This window comes from Acipenser ruthenus, chromosome 42 (genome assembly GCF_902713425.1).
Source record: "Acipenser ruthenus chromosome 42, fAciRut3.2 maternal haplotype, whole genome shotgun sequence".
In the NCBI taxonomy this organism is placed as follows: domain Eukaryota; kingdom Metazoa; phylum Chordata; class Actinopteri; order Acipenseriformes; family Acipenseridae; genus Acipenser; species Acipenser ruthenus.
In genome coordinates, this window is record NC_081230.1 from 9,188,140 (window position 1) to 9,205,576 (window position 17,437).

General features: G+C 45.6%; 3 protein-coding genes across 6 annotated transcripts in view; 2 read left to right on the top strand and 1 right to left on the bottom strand.

Moving 5' to 3' along the window:
* The window catches only part of LOC117967031 (tigger transposable element-derived protein 4-like), a 10,013-nt gene extending 9,672 nt beyond the window's left edge, over positions 1 to 341 (top strand). Inside the window, exon 3 of the mRNA XM_059011386.1 lies at positions 289 to 341. Coding sequence (XP_058867369.1) covers positions 289 to 341 — 53 coding nt within the window. The remainder of the gene's footprint in view (positions 1 to 288) is intronic.
* On the top strand, positions 140 to 8,938 carry LOC117401075 (aladin). 2 transcript variants are annotated; one of them, XM_034001513.3, is made up of 17 exons: positions 140 to 354; positions 802 to 928; positions 1,020 to 1,147; positions 1,497 to 1,552; positions 2,080 to 2,171; positions 2,399 to 2,445; positions 2,628 to 2,726; positions 2,906 to 3,049; positions 3,170 to 3,290; positions 3,536 to 3,660; positions 4,230 to 4,290; positions 4,787 to 4,877; positions 5,287 to 5,380; positions 6,579 to 6,646; positions 6,860 to 6,941; positions 8,181 to 8,265; positions 8,646 to 8,938. In XM_034001513.3, exons 2-17 carry the CDS (start codon positions 818 to 820, stop codon positions 8,796 to 8,798), a joined length of 1,557 nt encoding a protein of 518 aa, XP_033857404.3. In that variant the 5' UTR covers positions 140 to 354; positions 802 to 817; the 3' UTR covers positions 8,799 to 8,938. The 2 variants fall into 2 exon arrangements, with proteins under 2 accessions (XP_033857404.3, XP_058867504.1); XM_059011521.1 differs by lacking the exon at positions 140 to 354 and adding an exon at positions 356 to 414.
* Positions 8,939 to 10,422: 1,484 nt separating this feature from the next.
* Positions 10,423 to 16,987, bottom strand: LOC117966990 (leucine-rich repeat-containing protein 3-like). Of its 3 annotated transcripts, XM_059011523.1 has the most exons (3): positions 15,626 to 16,547; positions 13,427 to 13,465; positions 10,423 to 11,758 (listed from the first exon to the last, which is right to left on the bottom strand). In XM_059011523.1, the coding sequence occupies exon 3, from the start codon at positions 11,686 to 11,688 to the stop codon at positions 10,930 to 10,932; it is 759 nt and encodes a 252-aa protein (XP_058867506.1). In that variant the 5' UTR covers positions 11,689 to 11,758; positions 13,427 to 13,465; positions 15,626 to 16,547; the 3' UTR covers positions 10,423 to 10,929. The 3 variants fall into 3 exon arrangements, with proteins under 3 accessions (XP_058867506.1, XP_058867507.1, XP_058867505.1); XM_059011524.1 differs by lacking the exons at positions 13,427 to 13,465; positions 15,626 to 16,547 and adding an exon at positions 16,881 to 16,987; XM_059011522.1 differs by lacking the exon at positions 13,427 to 13,465 and having other exon boundaries at positions 10,424 to 11,758.
* Between the last annotated feature and the right edge of the window lie 450 nt (positions 16,988 to 17,437).

Below are 17,437 nucleotides of genomic sequence, written 5' to 3' on the forward strand. Positions count from 1 at the left end.
TCACTTTGATACATTTATAACTGTATCGATATATCTGTGTCAAATATATTTCAACACATATTAAGTTATTTGATTACTCTGTGCAATGTATAACAGCAATATAATCCTTACAAATCGCAGCTGCTCTGTGTAAGAATAATGCATTTCATGGGATGTGCTGCGGTTTGAAACGTAGGACCTGGATTCGAGGTGCAGTGACGTCTCCAGTCCAGAAGATGGCGAACTCGACAACGTCACATTCTAACTTCCTTTACCCGGCGACGTTCTGACCGGCTTGTCCCTTCCCAGCTGCCGTACGCAGCCCAGGCTTGCTCACAATTCAACCGGAGAGAGCGGAGTAGCTGAGAGTCGGCGGTAAGTTCGGTTCAGACCCAACCGGGGCAGGGGAACGGTATCTGGGCTGAGCGAGACCAGGTTAGGGCATGAATGCTGTGCGACAGTGTACAGCAAAATAATAATAATAATAATTCTTATTATTAATATGCACAACCTACAAAGAAACGTCTTATTAACTACTGCGCATTTAATTCTGCGTCAGTGCTGTTAGTGTCCTAAAATTGCTTAATCGTTCGTCTTATTTATTATGCGATGATATTAAACCTATCTATCGTTTATTTTGAATATACAGTACTTGTCATAGATCAATTCGATAGACACTCGCACAGGGTGTAGTGTAATAATTGAGAGCTCAGTTGGAATGAAAACCAGCAGACACAGGGGGTCCCCCAGGACCGGGCTTGGTCTATATAAATCTCCAGATTGTTCCAATAATAATATTAGCGGTTCTTTTGCTGTCTTCAGGACCCGTGTCAGAGCCATGTGTTCCCTATCGCTGTTTCCTCCCCCGCTGCCCGCTGGACACGTCACTCTGTACGAATCCAACAACGAGCTGGTGTCCGCAACAAGCCTGGACAACTACCAGAGACAGGTGAGGACTGAGGGGCATGGGACACACACACACCCTATCTCCACCCCTGCTCTCTGTCTCTAACGCGGCTCCTCTGTGTTGGGTGTTGAAGGACTGGGACCCCCCTTCTCTGCTGATCCCGAAGGAGACCCTCAAGCCTCACAGCCGCCTGGAGAGCAGCAGTAAGGCAGCCTTCATCCACCACCAGGAGACCCTGTGGATGAGGAGCGCCAATGCCTGGTCAGTGCTTCAACCGTTAAGCCTAACCCCTAGCTAGCCGCTATACCAGGGGTCTCCAAGCCTGGTCCTGGAGAGCCCCTATCCAGCAGGGTTTCTAGCTGTCTTCACATCATCAGTGGATAAAGATCTGGAATCATGCACATATTAAAACCAGGAGTGGGTAAAAGGAGTCTTGTTTCTGTGACCCATGCTGTGCTACCCCTGTGCTGTACAGCTGTTCACTGAGTGGCAATAAATAACAATCCTGCCTTTCCATTGTGTGTCGTTTGGTAATGGAACTGTGCAGGCGTTACTAACCCTATAAGCAAATGAATGCTAATAAAAAGCTAGTTCCATCTGTCTGTTTCAGGCATGACGCTGGTCTCTCTGGCTTACTGGATGAGATCGCCAACTCTGCAGATGAAGGTAAGTGTGGTTCGCAGTCTCTTCTGGAAAATATTCAAGTGCTGTCTCAAGGGATGGAAATACAGCTCCCATTGCATAGCAGTTTGATCCATCCCTGGTTTTACTATGAGCTTAATAAGACGCACCTGATCTTGTGCCCCTATACACTGTGGAGACTCAAGCTCCGAGTAAAACCTGGAATGGGTGAAACTGCTATGCAACAGGAGTTTTATTTTCATGTCTGGCTTGCTCCAGTGGTTAGAGAGAGGGGCTTGTTATCAGGAGGTTCAAATCCCAGCTCAGCCACTGACTCCCTGTGTGTGACCCTGAGCAAGTCACTGAACCTCCTTGTGCTCCGTCCTTCAGATGAGACATACAACAAACAAGGTCCTATTGGAAGTGACTCTGCAGCAGCAGTAGTGATGTTTAGTTCAGCCTCTGGTCTCTAAGTCGCTTTGGATAAAAGCATCTGCTAAATTAATAATAATAATAATAATAATAATAATAATAATAATGTGTGTGTGTGTGCGGTCTGTCTCTCCTTCCAGTTCCCAGGTGTATGAAGGTGGGAGCGTGCTGCTCCCTCGCCATCCTTCGCTGGGTATCCTCATTGCACGGCTCTCTGTTTCCGCACCTCACTGTGAGTAGCACGATTTGAAACTCGCATTACTGCAGAGCAGATTCAGCAGGGGTCTGATCCTTCAAACGACTCTAAATAACGTGCTGCAGTGAGAGAGTCCATCAGACTACAATACCAAGAGAGAGAAGGGGTTAACTTGGAATTGAATTCTGTGCCGGTTTGGGGGTGCAGGACTGGAATGACCTCTGGGAAAGCATGTAAACCTGTCTGTCTCTCTCCCTCCCCAGCTCAGCAGTGAGGACATGGTGGCTGAATTCTCCCAAGCTGCAGACTGGTAAGTTTAATCTCAGAGGCTTGCTCACCTGTACTGCGTTTGTTGCATGCATTCATGTAAGGCGCAGTAACTGTTGCAGTGTTTTGGGACTGGTTCCCTATACGTTAGTTTCAGTGTGTTCAGTGCTGAAGCTTGAGCGATTAGGAAGTGTCAGCCGGTGTGACCCCTGTGTGTTTTTCCAGGGCTGGCTGCTCGGTGCGTGCTCTGGCCTGGCACCCCCACACGGACAAGTTCGCTGTGGCTTTGCTGGACGACTCCGTCCGAGTGCACAACGCCAAGAGGTACGTAGAGGGAGCAGCGGGGAGAGATGCAGCTACCAGACATACAGGAAACTAATTTTAAAAGCTTGGTAGAGAAACTGTAGGCTCATCTGAAGCAGTGGGGTCCGGACCCTGTCCGAAGTCGTTTTGAGTACGGATCGTCATGTTTTGTGTTTTCTGATGCTCTTCCCTCTTCTCAGCTCCACAGCCCCCACTCTGAAGCACCGTCTCCAGAGGAACGTGTCAGCGCTGGCCTGGAAGCCGCTGTGTGCCTCTGCGCTGGCGGTGGCGTGTCAGAACTGCGTGCTGGTGTGGCACGTCGACCCCTCCTCCCTCTCCACGCGGTGAGACCCCCCACCATCCCTCCCTGTTCCTGCAGCAGCTCTCCAGTAGCCTTTCAGAAACACTTCTGGCTGTGCTGCTTGGGCAGCACTGATGTCTGTCTGTCTGTCCCTGTCTCGCAGGCCCTCCTCCGGCTGTGCCCAGGTCCTCTCTCAGCCAGGCCACTCCCCGGTCACCTCACTCGCCTGGTCACCCAGTGGAGCGATCCTGCTCTCCGCGTCGCCCGTGGACACTGCCATGATGGTAAGCCACGCTGCCACCCTCTCTTAGGGGTATTGCCAGTTTAGAGACGGAGGACTTGAATTTGTCTTTTTTTTTTCCCCCCATATGACATGTATATGAAATATTGAAAATAGCTGAAAAAAACGTTTTCAGAAATTGTTTACTGGCTGTCATGCATGACAGGGCTACATGCCTGCTCTGCCTGGGCTTGCTCCATCACACTCCTCAAAAGCCATGATCTACCTGCTGTCCCCGTCTCTCTGCAGGTGTGGGACGTGGCTGGGGAGAGCTGTGTTCCCCTGCAGCGTGTGGGAGGCGGGGGTGTCACGTTCCTCTCCTGGGCCCCCGATGGAAGCAGGGTGCTGGCAGCCACTCCATCAGCCCTCTTCAGGTGAGCGCCCCTCAGCCACAGCCACAGCAGGGAGGGAAATAAGACTCCTATTGCATAGCAGCTTCACCCGTTCCAGGTTTTAATACGAGCCTGATGAGCTGCAGTGTAAGCTCAGATGTGCTTCTGAAACTCCTAGTAAAACCAGGAATGGATCTAGCTGCTGTGGAGTGGGAGTCTTCTATCTCTGCACAGCCTCAGCATTCGGGCAGCACATCTGTGGTTAACAGATTAAACATTTAAACTTTGTTTAAAATTTCCTTTGTGGTTTACACTGCCGTGATCAGGTAGGGTGACTGCAGATGTAGTATTTACTGAAGTTTCTATTTTGCTGTTGTATATTCATTTCTCATTTTTTTGCAGTGGTTTACAAAGATGAAAATACAAACCAGTGCACCATCTTCATAAAAACCAGGGCATTTGGTACTGTGTTACGCCCTTTTCAGATTTGTATTAAAACGCTCTCAGGGCTGGGTAAGACCACTTGAGCCTTTTTTAAAAAAACAAAAGATGATTCAGCTCCCTGTTCTCTGAGTCTCTGTCCATGTTTGACTCCTCTCTCTCTCTCTCAGGGTCTGGGAGACCAGCATGTGGACGTGCGAGAGGTGGCCCACACTGACGGGACGCTGCCAGGTAGGTGTGACAGTGTCTGTGTGACGGTGTCTGTGTGGTGTGACAGTGTCTGTGTGGTGGTGTCTGTGTGACGGTGTCTGTGTGGTGTGATGGTGTCTGTGACGGTGTCTGTGTGGTGTGATGGTGTCTGTGTGGTGTGACGGTGTCTGTGTAGTGTGATGGTGTCTGTGTGGTGTGACGGTGTCTGTGTAGTGTGATGGTGTCTGTGTGACAGTGTCAGTGTGGTGTGATGGTGTCTGTGTAGCGTGATGGTGTCTGTGGTTTGATGGTGTCTGTGTGGTGTGACGGTGTCTGTGTGGTGTGATGGTGTCTGTGTGGTGTGATGGTGTCTGTGTGATGGTGTCTGTGTGATGGTGTCTGTGACGGTGTCTGTGTGGTGTGATGGTGTCTGTGTGGTGTGACGGTGTCTGTGTAGTGTGATGGTGTCTGTGTGGTGTGACGGTGTCTGTGTGGTGTGACGGTGTCTGTGTGATGGTGTCTGTGTGTTTCCGTGCAGACTGGTTGCTGGAGCCCCGATGGGAGTCGGCTGCTGTTCTCTGTACAGGGGGAGTCTGTGATCTATGCCCTGTCCTTCGCCAACACGCCCGGTAAGCACACCTCTCCTCTCCTCCTCCCTTTCCCTCTCTTTTCCTCTCCTCTCTGCCCAGGCAGCCGAACGTAACACTTAAAGCAGATTTTAAATATTTGAAAGTTCAACGTTCAATGGAAAAAAAAACATCATAGTATTTTACTAAATGCTGAGCCGAGAATGTGTTTTCTGCTAAGGGTCTTGCATCGATTTTTTTCCAGAGTTTCATTTAGGTTGTAGCATACCACTAGAGCACATGGTGTTGGGTGCTGTGCTAAGCTAAGCTGTACTAAATGCACACTGTATGCATGTGGGTGTAGTTGCTTTCTCCTGTATAATAAAGACTCACTATATGAACAGATGAGATTTGGTATGTTTAGCTATCACTGAGGAAGGAGGTGACTGTAAATTCCCGCGCTCTGTTTCAGGAGAGCTGCTCGGACAGGCTGGGGATTCGAAGTCCTCTGTGATCGTGGCTGACCTGTCGGAGACCACCTTTGAGACCAGCAGTGGAGAGACCAGGTGAAGCAGCCTAGCTAGACCGTGATATCTCTGAGCCTGAGGTGGCAGATCCTCTTCTCTCCACGAGGTGGTGCTGTTGTACTGTAAATGCAGTTTCAGCTGATAAGGAATGACTTATTTTTGCAGGACCATCCATATAAAATAATAATCTAGTATTGCTAAAAAGAAAATGGTTAATAAATATCAATTTTCATTGAACAGGATTTTAAATTTATTATAATTAGGTGACTATATGTTAGCTAACTACTGACCCGACAATTAACAACAACAAATTAACATATAAGTGTGCTAGCTGTTAACTCATCACATAAAACAAAGCAATAACACCATAGATAGCAAGCTGTGATGCAGTAATGCTGGAGAGCAGAAGGGGCTGCTGTATGCTGTATGTTATTAACATGCATGGCCGTGGCACAGAATATTTTCCTCTGAACCCAATTCCCATTTCTCTGCGTGACTCGTTTGCCTGGTTTCATATTTGCTGTCGCCAGCCTTTCGTTAGAAAGTGTTTTGAAAGAACCTTGAAACTTCAAGTGCTGGCTTTCTAAATTACATCTTAAAAGGAATCTCATAATAATCTCTAGAGTGTATGCGTGCGTCTGTCTGTCTGCTTGTGTGTGTGTGTGTGTGTCTGCCTCTTTGTGTCTTTCTGTTTGTGTTCGTGTGTGTGTGTCTCCTTGTGTTTGTGTGGTCCAGCTTCCTCTCTTCAAACGAACCCCAGGGGACTGCCGCTGAATTGAATTCTTTGTGAAATCAGATTCAGACAGCCGAGACGTTTTCAGAGAGATGCTCTACAGATGGGCTGCAGCTGCATGCTGAAACTCTAGATTAACATTTCTCAGACAGCCCAAACCAAGCATTCTGAAATCTAAACACAATCAATTATATATTTATCGCAGAGAGGGAAACGGGACTCCCGTTGCAGAGCAGTTTCACCCGTTCCAGGTTTTACTACGAGCTTGATAAGCCACAACGTACAGGTAACAAGCTCAGGTGTGTCTTACAGTGAAACCAGGAATGGATCAAACCGCTATGCAATGGGAGTCTTATTGCCAGTATAGCGTCATACTTCAGTCTTGTGACCTACAGTAAACCAGCTGGAAAGCTCTTGCCTGTATAAAGCAGCCTTAATACCAGCAATAATAAAACTAATAATACTGATAGTGATGATAATGACAAGGTCGCCTCTCTGTTGCAGTGTCGGAGGTGAGATACAGACCCTAGTTTGGGACCCCAGAGGCGAGAGGCTAGCTGTGCTGCTTAAAGGTAATGCTCATTAACCGTTTGGCCGTGCTAAATAAAGCGGTGGCCAAACTGTACTTCTTAAAGGTAACAAACCATCCACGAAAAAAAAACTTGATCGACCAGATTTGTAAATAATCCTGTTTTTAAATTCTTGCAAATCATGTCGTGCCGTGTCAAGCCAAAAAACTGCTCTTAATATCTAGGATGGACTTTATCTTTTTTTTTTGTTGCTAGGAAACCCTGAGAAGTCAGACAGCAGGTCGATCATCGCGGTTTTTAAAACTCGCACCAGCCCCATCTTCGAGCTGCTCCCCTGGTATGTAACTTTATTAGCTTAACAATTGATCTAAACGCCACCATCCATGAAATCATTAAACTGGGACCCTCTCTGACATTTTACTGACCGGCAGACATGCCCTGTAGAGACCAGGCTTGGGGTTATTTCAGAGACACAACAATTGTTCGACTGCTTTCATTTGAAGCCAGTTTAATTGACTGACAAACAGAGACTTCGATTGAAGTCCTTGTGTTGCTGCTCTCCACGAGAAACTCGTTTTAACACAGTACTGCCAGTTTCAATTTTGATCAGTGATGTGCTGGAATTGATTTAAAACCTGCCCTGTTCGGTGTTTCATTTTCATAACGCTGGGGCTAAATGACCTTTTATTTGAACCCTTGTTTAAAAAAAATGGGGGCTCCAATGCACCGACTGTGTCTGTCTGCCTGCCTGACAATTATAACCTTTCAGGTACTGTGTGAATATTATAAGATTGAGGTCTGTCGGTGCGTGTGTGTGTGTGTGTGTGTGTGTGTGTGTGTGCGTTCGTTGGTTTAATTATGTCTGCACTACCCTTTTTGTTTTGTTAACAGATTCAAAGCTTAAGATATTTAAAAGGTCTGTGTGCATGACCTCAACTTCTGATCACGAGAAGTTTGCTTGGGGAAAGATAAACTAAAGCAGGCCTTTTGATTAATTAACACAGGAGCTGTCACTTTTTCACAAGTGGAGACGCTAATTAACAGCTGCGATTTGCAGCGCTCTGCGCTGATTCTAATTACAGATCAGGAACACATGCATTTAAACACGGCCTTTTTGTTTGAATTAGCAACGTCTATTGAAATGAGAGCCCTCTCCTGAGTGCTTCTCGGAGATAAAGCAGCTGAGAGATTCCCCTCCCTTCCTCCTGGATTCGCAGCTGACACTTTGAAATAAGCTTCCTGGTGTTAAGAAAGAATCCATCTTTTTCTCCATCCTCCTTTCCTGTCTTTTGCCCCTCATAGAACAGACAGCATACTCGTGTACAACCAACCCCGTCCCAGTTAGACTGAATACAGATCGTTGTCTGTACTGAAAACGCCCCCGCCTGGGTTTAGTTTTATGTTTGTGACGCTCTCAGGGGGAGTGGAACTGAGCGTGCCGTGAAGTGGGCTCTGAGCGGCTCGCTTACTTCACGCCCTCGCTGGCAGGGGCTGGATGTTGAGATCCGGTAGCTGGTGTTGGATGGTCTGCTGCCCGGGTATCCAGTGCCCATGCCGTGTGTCTCTGTGTTTACAGCGGTTTCGTCCAGGGGGAGGAGGGTGCTGACCCCCATCTCATTCACTTCCACCCGCACTTCGAGAAGGGAGCCCTGCTCACCGTGGTAAGTAGGGGGGGGTGACGGATTCCGTTTCATTTCCTAAACGTTTAAAACCTTAAGGACTGCACTGTTGAGAAAACGGTGTATAAATCGCTGAAGGCAGCATTTATATTTCACGTCTAACGCACTTGGAGAGACAACAGTTTCCCTAAAGTAGTATTTAAAAGACTGTAAAAAATGTAAAAAAATTTATGTACTGCTAGAAACTGAGAAACGTGTAGAAAGCCTAGAATGATATGTGGCTCTCGGCTTCAGATCTTTAATCCTGTGTGTGTGCGTGCGTGCGTGTGTGTGTGTGTGTGCATGTGCGTGTGCGTAGCTGCACGCTCGCTTCTCCACACATGCACACCGGTGACACTGCCTTGCCCTCCTTGTCTCTGCAGTGCTGGTGTAACGGGCGCATCTCTCACATCCCCTTCTACTTCGTGAGTGCCGGGGTGCCTCGGCCCAGTCTGGGGTACAGCCCCCCCGTACCCTACCCCTCCCGGGGGTCCGAGGTCAGCGAGAGACTGCTGTTCTCCGAGCTGGGCTCCTGAACAGACAGACAGAGGGGCGGACAGACAGACAGACTTCGTGGATTAAAGATACCGTCTCTTTCTTGAGATGAGTGTTTGTACTTTTTTTTTTTTCTTTTTGTAATATAAATAAAATACCAATAGTAAAAAAATATATATAATCTCTGACTGCTAGTTTTGTAATTGCCTCGTCCCCTCCCATGAGTCCAAAAGCACAATCAATGATCATTTGATCTTTATTATGCATCATTCAAGTAACCAATCAGGACTGTCACGTGTACAGTGATCCATGTCGTATCGTGATAGGTGTCCTATCGTGATATCAGTTTGATCAGTGAGATCATGTGGAATGTCTTCTACACTCCAGCCAGCTCCCCTGTCGGGTCTAACTGAAAGACAACAGCTTTTTTCATCCAATCTGTTTTTTTATCGCATACAAAAATGCCATGTGGTTCCTGTAACCTGTGTCGGTGACAGTGTATGTGTTGCTCGTTACTTCTCATTAACAAAGGCTGTGAAAAGCTGTCTGGTTGGGGGAGGGGGGAGGGGGTGTGAATAAGTTTGAGTCATGTGAATTTTTATACGATAGCGTGGGATCTGGTCTCCAAATAACCATTTTGTATATATTTTATTCTGTGTAGATTTTAATTGCAATTGTGTTGCTCCTCGATCTGAAAAAAACAGCCGCCACTCCGATAACGCAGAGCAAGCAGGGCTGGGGTCAGTTCCGGTTTCCGATCCCTTTTTAAAACCCATTCCCAATGCCAATTGGAATTAGAATTGATGTTTTTTAGAGACGTACTAATTGGCAGAGAAGCTCATTTTAACACAATACTGCCAATTGCAGTTTTGATCAGTGCTGTGTTTGGAATTGATTAAAATGGACCGGGAATTGATTTTAAAAAAAGAAATTGGAAATTGAATTGGAATTGAAAAACGGAAATTGACACCAGAGGAGGGTGGGGGAAAATAAGAACAGATTTTGGACAGTTTTATTATTAAAACAGGTTTGGGGTAATCACGGACTGCCTCGTTCAAACATTAAATCTAAGTTCGGTGCTAATCAGGTTTTGTAAACCTTTAGCAACCTGAACTACGTCAGTGACGGAGAGGAGGAGTAGAGAATTATTTTAAAAGGCTATGGCTGTGGTACTCGACTCCGGCCCTTGAGATTCATTCCAGTCCTGGTCTTTATTCCAACCAGGTCGTAAATGAACTAATTGCCTCTTAGCAGCTTCAACTACATTAGAATCTGCTTGGAGTAAAACCTGGACTGGAGTTGACTAGATCTCAAAGGTACCACTGGGCTACGGGGTAGCTAATACACTTCAAGGAAGTGTAGAAAGACTGGTAAACTGGAAACACTGGGGAACTGCAGTGGCGTTTTAGTTCTAGTTACAGATCCCACACACACCTGGTCCTCCGTTCAAACAGCTCCGATAGTGACCAGTCCACGGCTCCAGTGTTACCTGCAGTGAAACGCACCACCGCCCGTACTCATATATAAAGCCTCGGCTGCTGAACCTCAGGCAGGCTGGTGTTAAACTGCTGGTGTGCTGCCTGCCTCCCGGCTCAGTTTCTAAAGTTGCGCATCAATACGTTGGCAGCGTTAGGGGCTAGAAACGAAACGGTTTGAAATTTAAACCAAACCAGCACTTTTTTTAAAAAAAAATTTTATTACAGCGTAAATAATTCAGAAATCAAGGTTGTTGAAATTAGCTGCTGGGAATCCTACAGAATCGAATCAGTTCTTATCCCAGGGCTAAGCAACCGCATCCTATAATCCACATTTATTATTACTTTCAGAGCTAGCAATGGGCTGGTATTTTAATAGTCTTACCAGCGGCAGACCTTAATTCCACTGCCCTGTTAATCTGATTAGGCTACACGATTGAGTAAATCAAATTCCCCTAAAAAAATTTTAAAAATATTAAACTTACACAGACAGTAAATTAAACAACGGCAACATATTTGCTAGTCCTACTTAAGTCCTCGAACATTCAACAGTTTTCCTAAAATACCAATCAGAAAAAAACACAGCTTTAGATTTTCTTAGGGGACTGGTAAATGGCTGGTTTTGGAAATCCCGAACAACAAATATCAACCAAGAATGAGCAAGTAGTGAAGCCAGCTGGGTGCCCCGCTCCCCGGCTCACAGGCCCGTGCTGAGCGTGTCTGCCTCCACGCTGGCTTCCTTGAGCGGGCTGGGCAGGCTCTTCAGGTACTCCAGGTGTCTCCTGGCCTCGGCCTGGTTCTGCCGCACGTAGTAGACCACGTACGCGATGACCATGGAGAACCAGCCCAGCATTGTCACCAGCATGGCCACGTCGGTCGTCTTGCGCTGGAGGCTGCAGAAGTTCACCCCTTCGTCCAGCAGCTTGACCAGGGGCTGGCCGGAGTGCTGGGGCCCCTGCGCCGAGCTCTCGCACACGATCCCGCTCACCGTCTCCGGATCCAGGTTCACCGTCTCGATCAGCTCCTGCAGGGCGCAGCTGCAGTGCCAGGGGTTGTGGTGCAGGCGGGTCTTGGCGCGCGTGGGGCCCAGGTCCTCCTTGCTGGCCAGTTGCAGCTGGTTGTCAGACAGGTCCAGGAGCTTGAGCTCCGGGCTCAGGTGCCTGAAGGCTCCCGGGGAGAGGCTCTCGATCCGGTTGCGGGACAGGTCGAGTTCGCGCAGGCGCGGCAGGTTTTTGAACGCCCCGTCCCGCACGGTGCTGATCTGGTTCCCGTCCAGGTGCAGCGTGACCGTGTCCCGCGGGATGGAGGCTGGGATCTCCTGCAGCCCGGCGTTGGTGCAGCTCACTGTCCCGCTGTCCCAGGCGCAGTGGCAGCCCGCCGGACACAAGAGGGAGCCCTGCCCGCACAGCGTCAGCAGCAGCAGCAGCAGCGGGAGCGCTCGCTGGCGGCTGGTCATCTCCTCAACATAGCCGCGTGGCTCGGGGGTCTACGAGACAGCCCCCATGGGGCGAGACTGACCGGCGGACCTGTTCAACATGAAAACAACAGTCAGGTTTGGTTTTCTTTGGGCTACTTTTATGGTTATTTTTTATCACTTTTTTATTTTTATACAACCAACCACACACTCTGTTACATTCCTGCACACGCTTTATCATTTAACAGCCTAAGTAAGAAATCTCAGTCAAGGGAAGGCACATAGGTGAAAGGTTTATTAATTTTACTAAGGATTGTAATCTAACCCTAATCAATCCTCACAAGCCGGGCGAATCCTGGGAAGGCGATGCCCGGGCTCAGGTGGGATTGAGATTCAATCAGATTACCCCGGGACAGGATTAGAGAGAGCGCCATGCACCTCTCCACTCGATTGCCAGGACATGAGCCGTTCACAGCTAACACGAGACGGGCAGTGTTTCTTTTTGCTGAAGCGCCCATTTAATTACATTCGCACTGCATTCTTAAATCCATTAGCTTGCGGTTGCCGTGTTAATTATACGAGACGCGTAATTGGAAGCACAGATAGCACCTGCCTCTCGCATGTGAAACGTCTCCCTGTAGATTTGCTGCATTAACTGGGGCAATGCAATGCTGGTAAAGACCGCTTGACTATGAAGAGGATGAGAAGATGAGATATGAAATGAAAGGGTGTTGTGTGTCTCGGCAGATAGCTATCGGCCTGCAGTGCGATTCGGAGCGTCTGCCAGGGTCGGAAATGACAGCTTTCCAACGAGAAAGAAAAGTGCCAAGTATGATCTTAATTTAGAGAGTGAGGGGGTGGGGTGGAGATTCAGTGTTATAGAACAGACAGAGAGTCAGGAGTGACGCTGGAGAAATGGATTAGCAAAGTCTCAGACTGGAGGGGTGTTGAATTGGATTGTCATCAAATCAGTGAAACACAACACTCCCTTAAATTGTGTTAAAAACTCCACAATCATTGCATATAGCACAGTATACAGCAGGGATAGAAATAAGACTCCTATTGCACAGCAATTTCACCCATTCCAGGTTTTACTATGAGCTTGATTAGCCACAGTGTGTATAAGTGTAACAAGCTCAGGTGTGTCTTATTAAGCTCCCAGCAAAACCAGGAACGGATCAAACTGCTATGCAATGGGTTTGAGAGACGGACCTTCTCCCTACGAAAGGCAGCACATACTTTATCGCGGATCTGCATAGAAATAAATACAGTTTTAATTTTGACATCTTTAATCTTAGTGGCTAAAATCCCTTCCCCTTTCGGAGTGTTCTTGTTCGCCTTTTGATGCTGGCTAGTTTAAAGGGAGTCGAATTGCTTCTCCATCCTACGAAATGGGGCAGCATGCTTTTGTATTATGTTCTGCACACACACACACACACATAATAAGCAGACTGTCTTGAATTACAAGCAAATAAACTGCATCAAGGGGTTCTGTGACATGGCAAACCACGAGAGGGAATCTGTCTGAAACAGGCTGTAGATTTCGAGCAGTTACATAAAACAAAACAAATCATAATTGCACACAGCCTTCTTAAGCAGCATGTAAAATCTATTCTAAGTGTCAAAGGACTGTTCGAATTTGAAGAGTCTTCACTGCAAGGAGGATTAACAAACACTATCGGAGCACAGGCGTCCCCCAGCCACCGCCCCTCCCCTGTCTACCCCAGGTTTGAAAGCTTCCTGCTGGGTATGCAGATTTAAAACCAGCCCTGTGCATTACATCTCAGATACTGAATGAAATGACATCTGGGCTGCACCTCTGGGGAGAGAGCGAGAGAGAGAGAGATTATGAAATGCTTTCCTGGAACAAATGCTTTCTAAATGACGCTGGTAATGAAGTCTTCTATCCCTGCCTTATAACTCCAAAGAGAATTGGAACAGTGAATCGACAGCTCTGTATGAAGTCTCTTCATCAGCCTTTCTCATTATGTTTGAAGTGTGAGAAGTGCCGCTGGTCACCCACATAAGAGACTCAAAGATTCTTTTTGAGGTAGAATCAGCTGTATGTTTTATTAAATAGTTGATTTTAGCTGACTCAAAACGGGTGTGTATTACATTAAGGAATAGCTCGCCTAGATTTGTTTTATCCTCAACCTAAATCTTTAATGATGGATAGATATTTATAGCAGCAAGAAATGAACTCTGAAGGACAATAATCTTCGGCTTGTATCGTCTTGAACTGACTCAAGGAGTCTTGCAAGGTCCCTTACAAAATACATAGCAAGATCAAATAAACACACACAAAAATCGATGTAAATGTATTATTGAAGCATGTCTCTCTTGAATTAACTAAAAGAAATGTAATTTATGGGTTTCCCTGCTGGACATGAGAGCAAACCAAGACAGGCATTGCATTACTGTTCTCCCTTATATTAGTGGACCACAGTAAACCCACAGCAAAGCGTAAACCCACAGGCAAGCATTGCAAAGACCAGAGAGGTATGGTAAAGCAGATTTTAAAAACCACTGACAAAGCATACTTAATGCACAGTACAAGCATAGGAATACTGTACTGCAGAATTACTGTGCAAATGAACCGTCTCCTTCACACTAACCTGTATATATCGCTTCCAATCAAACACAATGTTAAAGCGATAGTTACCTGCACTGTACCTAACCAGCATTGTCTTATCATAAAGAAATTCGCGAATGAGATGCATACTCCGAATTTACACGACGCTGGAATTAGAGCCGCCTCTTATTTTAGGGATATGAATTTTGATTCAAATGTAAATATTATGCAGGCGCTACCCAAATGTATTTTTTGTTTCAAATCCTTCTTTGTTATTTCTTTGAACTTGAATTGACTCGTTTGGACTGCTTTATGGTAGCGCAGCTTGTCTCTGTATCTATTAACTGATATTTATTTATTGTATACTCGTTTAGTATTATTATTATTAATATATATAATTATTCCAATGAAGGATCTATAACTGGACAGCATAGCACGCTGCCTTTAATGCGCTTTAACTTGCACTTATCTGCTCCCTATTTCACTGTATTTAATCCTGCACTGAACCCAATCTGTAGCGTTTAGTATTTCACCTGCACTCGTATCTGACCCTGATGTAACTATCAACACTGTTCTCCGCTCTGGAGCTGCCCCGATATCAAATCGTACTGTGTTTTGTATTCGCTCTTATTAGGACTGAAGTCATTGTGTTTTGTATCTTGCTCTTAATTATACTGTAATTCTTTAATTATTTTGTAACTAAGTCGCCCTGGGTAAGGGCGTCTGCTAAGAAAATAATAATAATAATAATAATAATAATAATAATAATAATAATAATAATAATAATAATAATAATAACTAGGTATTTGACAGACTCCATAAAAAAGGGGTCATGATCATGTTAAATTTATAATAACACATCTCTTCATTGAGACGGGGTTATCCGTTGTCCGAGTCCACAGAGGAGTTGTAACGAGTGGGAAAATCTACCGGTTTTAAGCGAGTTTCATATTCCCAGTACACATTATACTGCTGGCATGAAGCCCCGCGAAGGGCAGCGGCCAGCAGGTTACATCCGCACGCAGGGCTGAGGAAAGAGAATTTTTTATTTTTTATTTTTTATTGCAGTATAAAGAAAAGGGACAGAGCAGTTAGGAAGTCCTCGCTGTGCAGCTACTGGCTAAACCATGATTCCCAGTAAACATCCTGCTGGGAGTAACGATGCAGTTTGACCCCTAGATTGACTCTCTCGCCTCCAACATCCATTGAAACAGAAATGATGCATGCTAGTCCCAACGTTAGGTGTGACATCTATACCTGAATGACGGTGCCATACTACGTGATGGCGCGACGTGTCCACTACTGTAGGTAGCCTTGTCGCTCTCGTTTAAATTGCAGACTGGTGGTAATCCAGACAAATACAAAGCATGTATAAGTGTGTGTAAAATGCAAAATACTTTTACTCACCTGTCGAAGATATATCCTCTGTGTACTGCTTGCAACAGGCGCCCACGGGGGAGACCAGATTTAAAGAACAAACACGATAATAATACTAAATGCAGTTGTACAGTCTGCTATTAGGAAACTAAAACGTTAACAAAGCGATTGCAAACGTACGTATGCATTTATCTCGAAAGAAAAACAAGACGATTAAAAAAAGCACACGGTTAAAAAGTGGCCAACTTTCTGCGGAGTCTATGCTTTACCGACACCTTCGCGCTGTGGGTGTCCCCCAAACCTGGGTTTAATATCGCTGAACCCCTTCAATGAAACTCAGCGCACCGGACAGGTAGCGGCTCCCGTACAGCCAGGGTGAAAACAGCTCTATGAAGAGCCGCACATTAGGGCGAGTCCATCCACACCTGGAGTCTAGGGGGCTTCAAAAAATTAAAAAATACAAAGAAACAGGCGCAACTTGGTCCAATAAATCCTTCAAAACGCTTCTCCGTCGCGTCGTCTTCAGATTAACTCCCACCGCGAAAGAAAATGCGTTGTTCTGCTTTTAATAAACACGAGCTTGCCGCGTCTGTGTATTTTTTAGGCAGATGTATTTTTTTTTTGTCTCCGCGTCCCGCCAGCTGTACAGATGGGACGCTCCGGGTGTTCGGGTTTAAATGGACCCGAACACGTTATTTTGTTTGTTGCTTTGAGTGCCTGCGTAACCTGTAAGCGAGAGAGACGGGGGTTCGGTTCCGAGCGGATTGTGGTGTTGCTGTCTGTCTGTCTGTCTGTCTGTCTGTCTGTCTGTCTGTCTGCTCTCTCAGTAAACGCGGCTCTTCTGAACTGAATGTTGTCTGTGCGCAGTGCCGTTTGTGACGGACATGCTTAGCACTATCCCGATTGAAAAAATGCAGAGACAGCTCTTTTTTTCCAGTACGCTTATTGTTATATATATAAACATCAGCAATACAAAATGTTATCGCTATAATAATAATAATAATAATAATAATAATAATAATAATAATAATAATAATAATACAATTAAACAAAACAGACAAAGAAAGCTGTCCACTTTTGTCCTTTGCTGCAGTATAACAGAGCTCAGAGTTTTTTTTTTCTTATAACCTCCCACTGCTGCAAGTGATCCCAGTATCACGTGTATTTTAACACACATTAAAGACGATACACAACGAAATTAACCCTAAGCTTTCTGCATCGGATCAGTTGCTGGCGATTTTTCATATGGATGGTGAGAGAGGCCGCTGACTTGTGTTTTACAGACCTGTCAATACTGATGGATTTGCTGTGGCGTGAGTAAGCGCGGCCGCAGCCAGACCGCATCCTTTACTCCATGTAGAGCATATCGGACACATCACCTAATCTGTATACCGCTTTAATATGCGCTATGCGGGCTGCGTTAGTTAGAATGAGCGTGTCTGCCTTTTATGAATAATAATTAAAAAAAAAAAAAAAAAACAGAGCCCAGAGAATTTCAAACCGCATTTCTGAATGTCCCCGGAAGATTATATTAATCTTTAAGACTCCCATGCAAATCCTTAGCACTTCGCGCATTGCACGATATTAAAATCAAACAGAACAGTGTGTGTATGTGTGTATGAATACAACTCAATACAAGGTATTATAATACAACACAGTATCTAAGACTGCAATCCGATTTGTCTCTCAAAAATCCCCCTCTTACTAATCCTCTGATAATACAAAATGTACTTTATTATTATTATTATTATTATTATTATTATTATTATTATTATTATTATTATTATTATTATTATTATTATTTATTTCTAATCGTCCTTGGTTGTAGAATCGAGGAATTGA

Excerpts from the sequence above, each read along its gene's own strand:
- LOC117966990 (XM_059011524.1), bottom strand. The coding sequence starts at position 11,688 with ATGACCAGCCGCCAGCGAGCGCTCCCGCTGCTGCTGCTGCTGCTGACG.
- LOC117401075 (XM_034001513.3), top strand. The coding sequence starts at position 818 with ATGTGTTCCCTATCGCTGTTTCCTCCCCCGCTGCCCGCTGGACACGTC. Across the intron at positions 1,553-2,079 it reads CGCCAACTCTGCAGATGAAG|TTCCCAGGTGTATGAAGGTG; the intron begins GTAAGTGTGGTT and ends CTCTCCTTCCAG. Across the intron at positions 2,727-2,905 it reads CGAGTGCACAACGCCAAGAG|CTCCACAGCCCCCACTCTGA; the intron begins GTACGTAGAGGG and ends CCCTCTTCTCAG.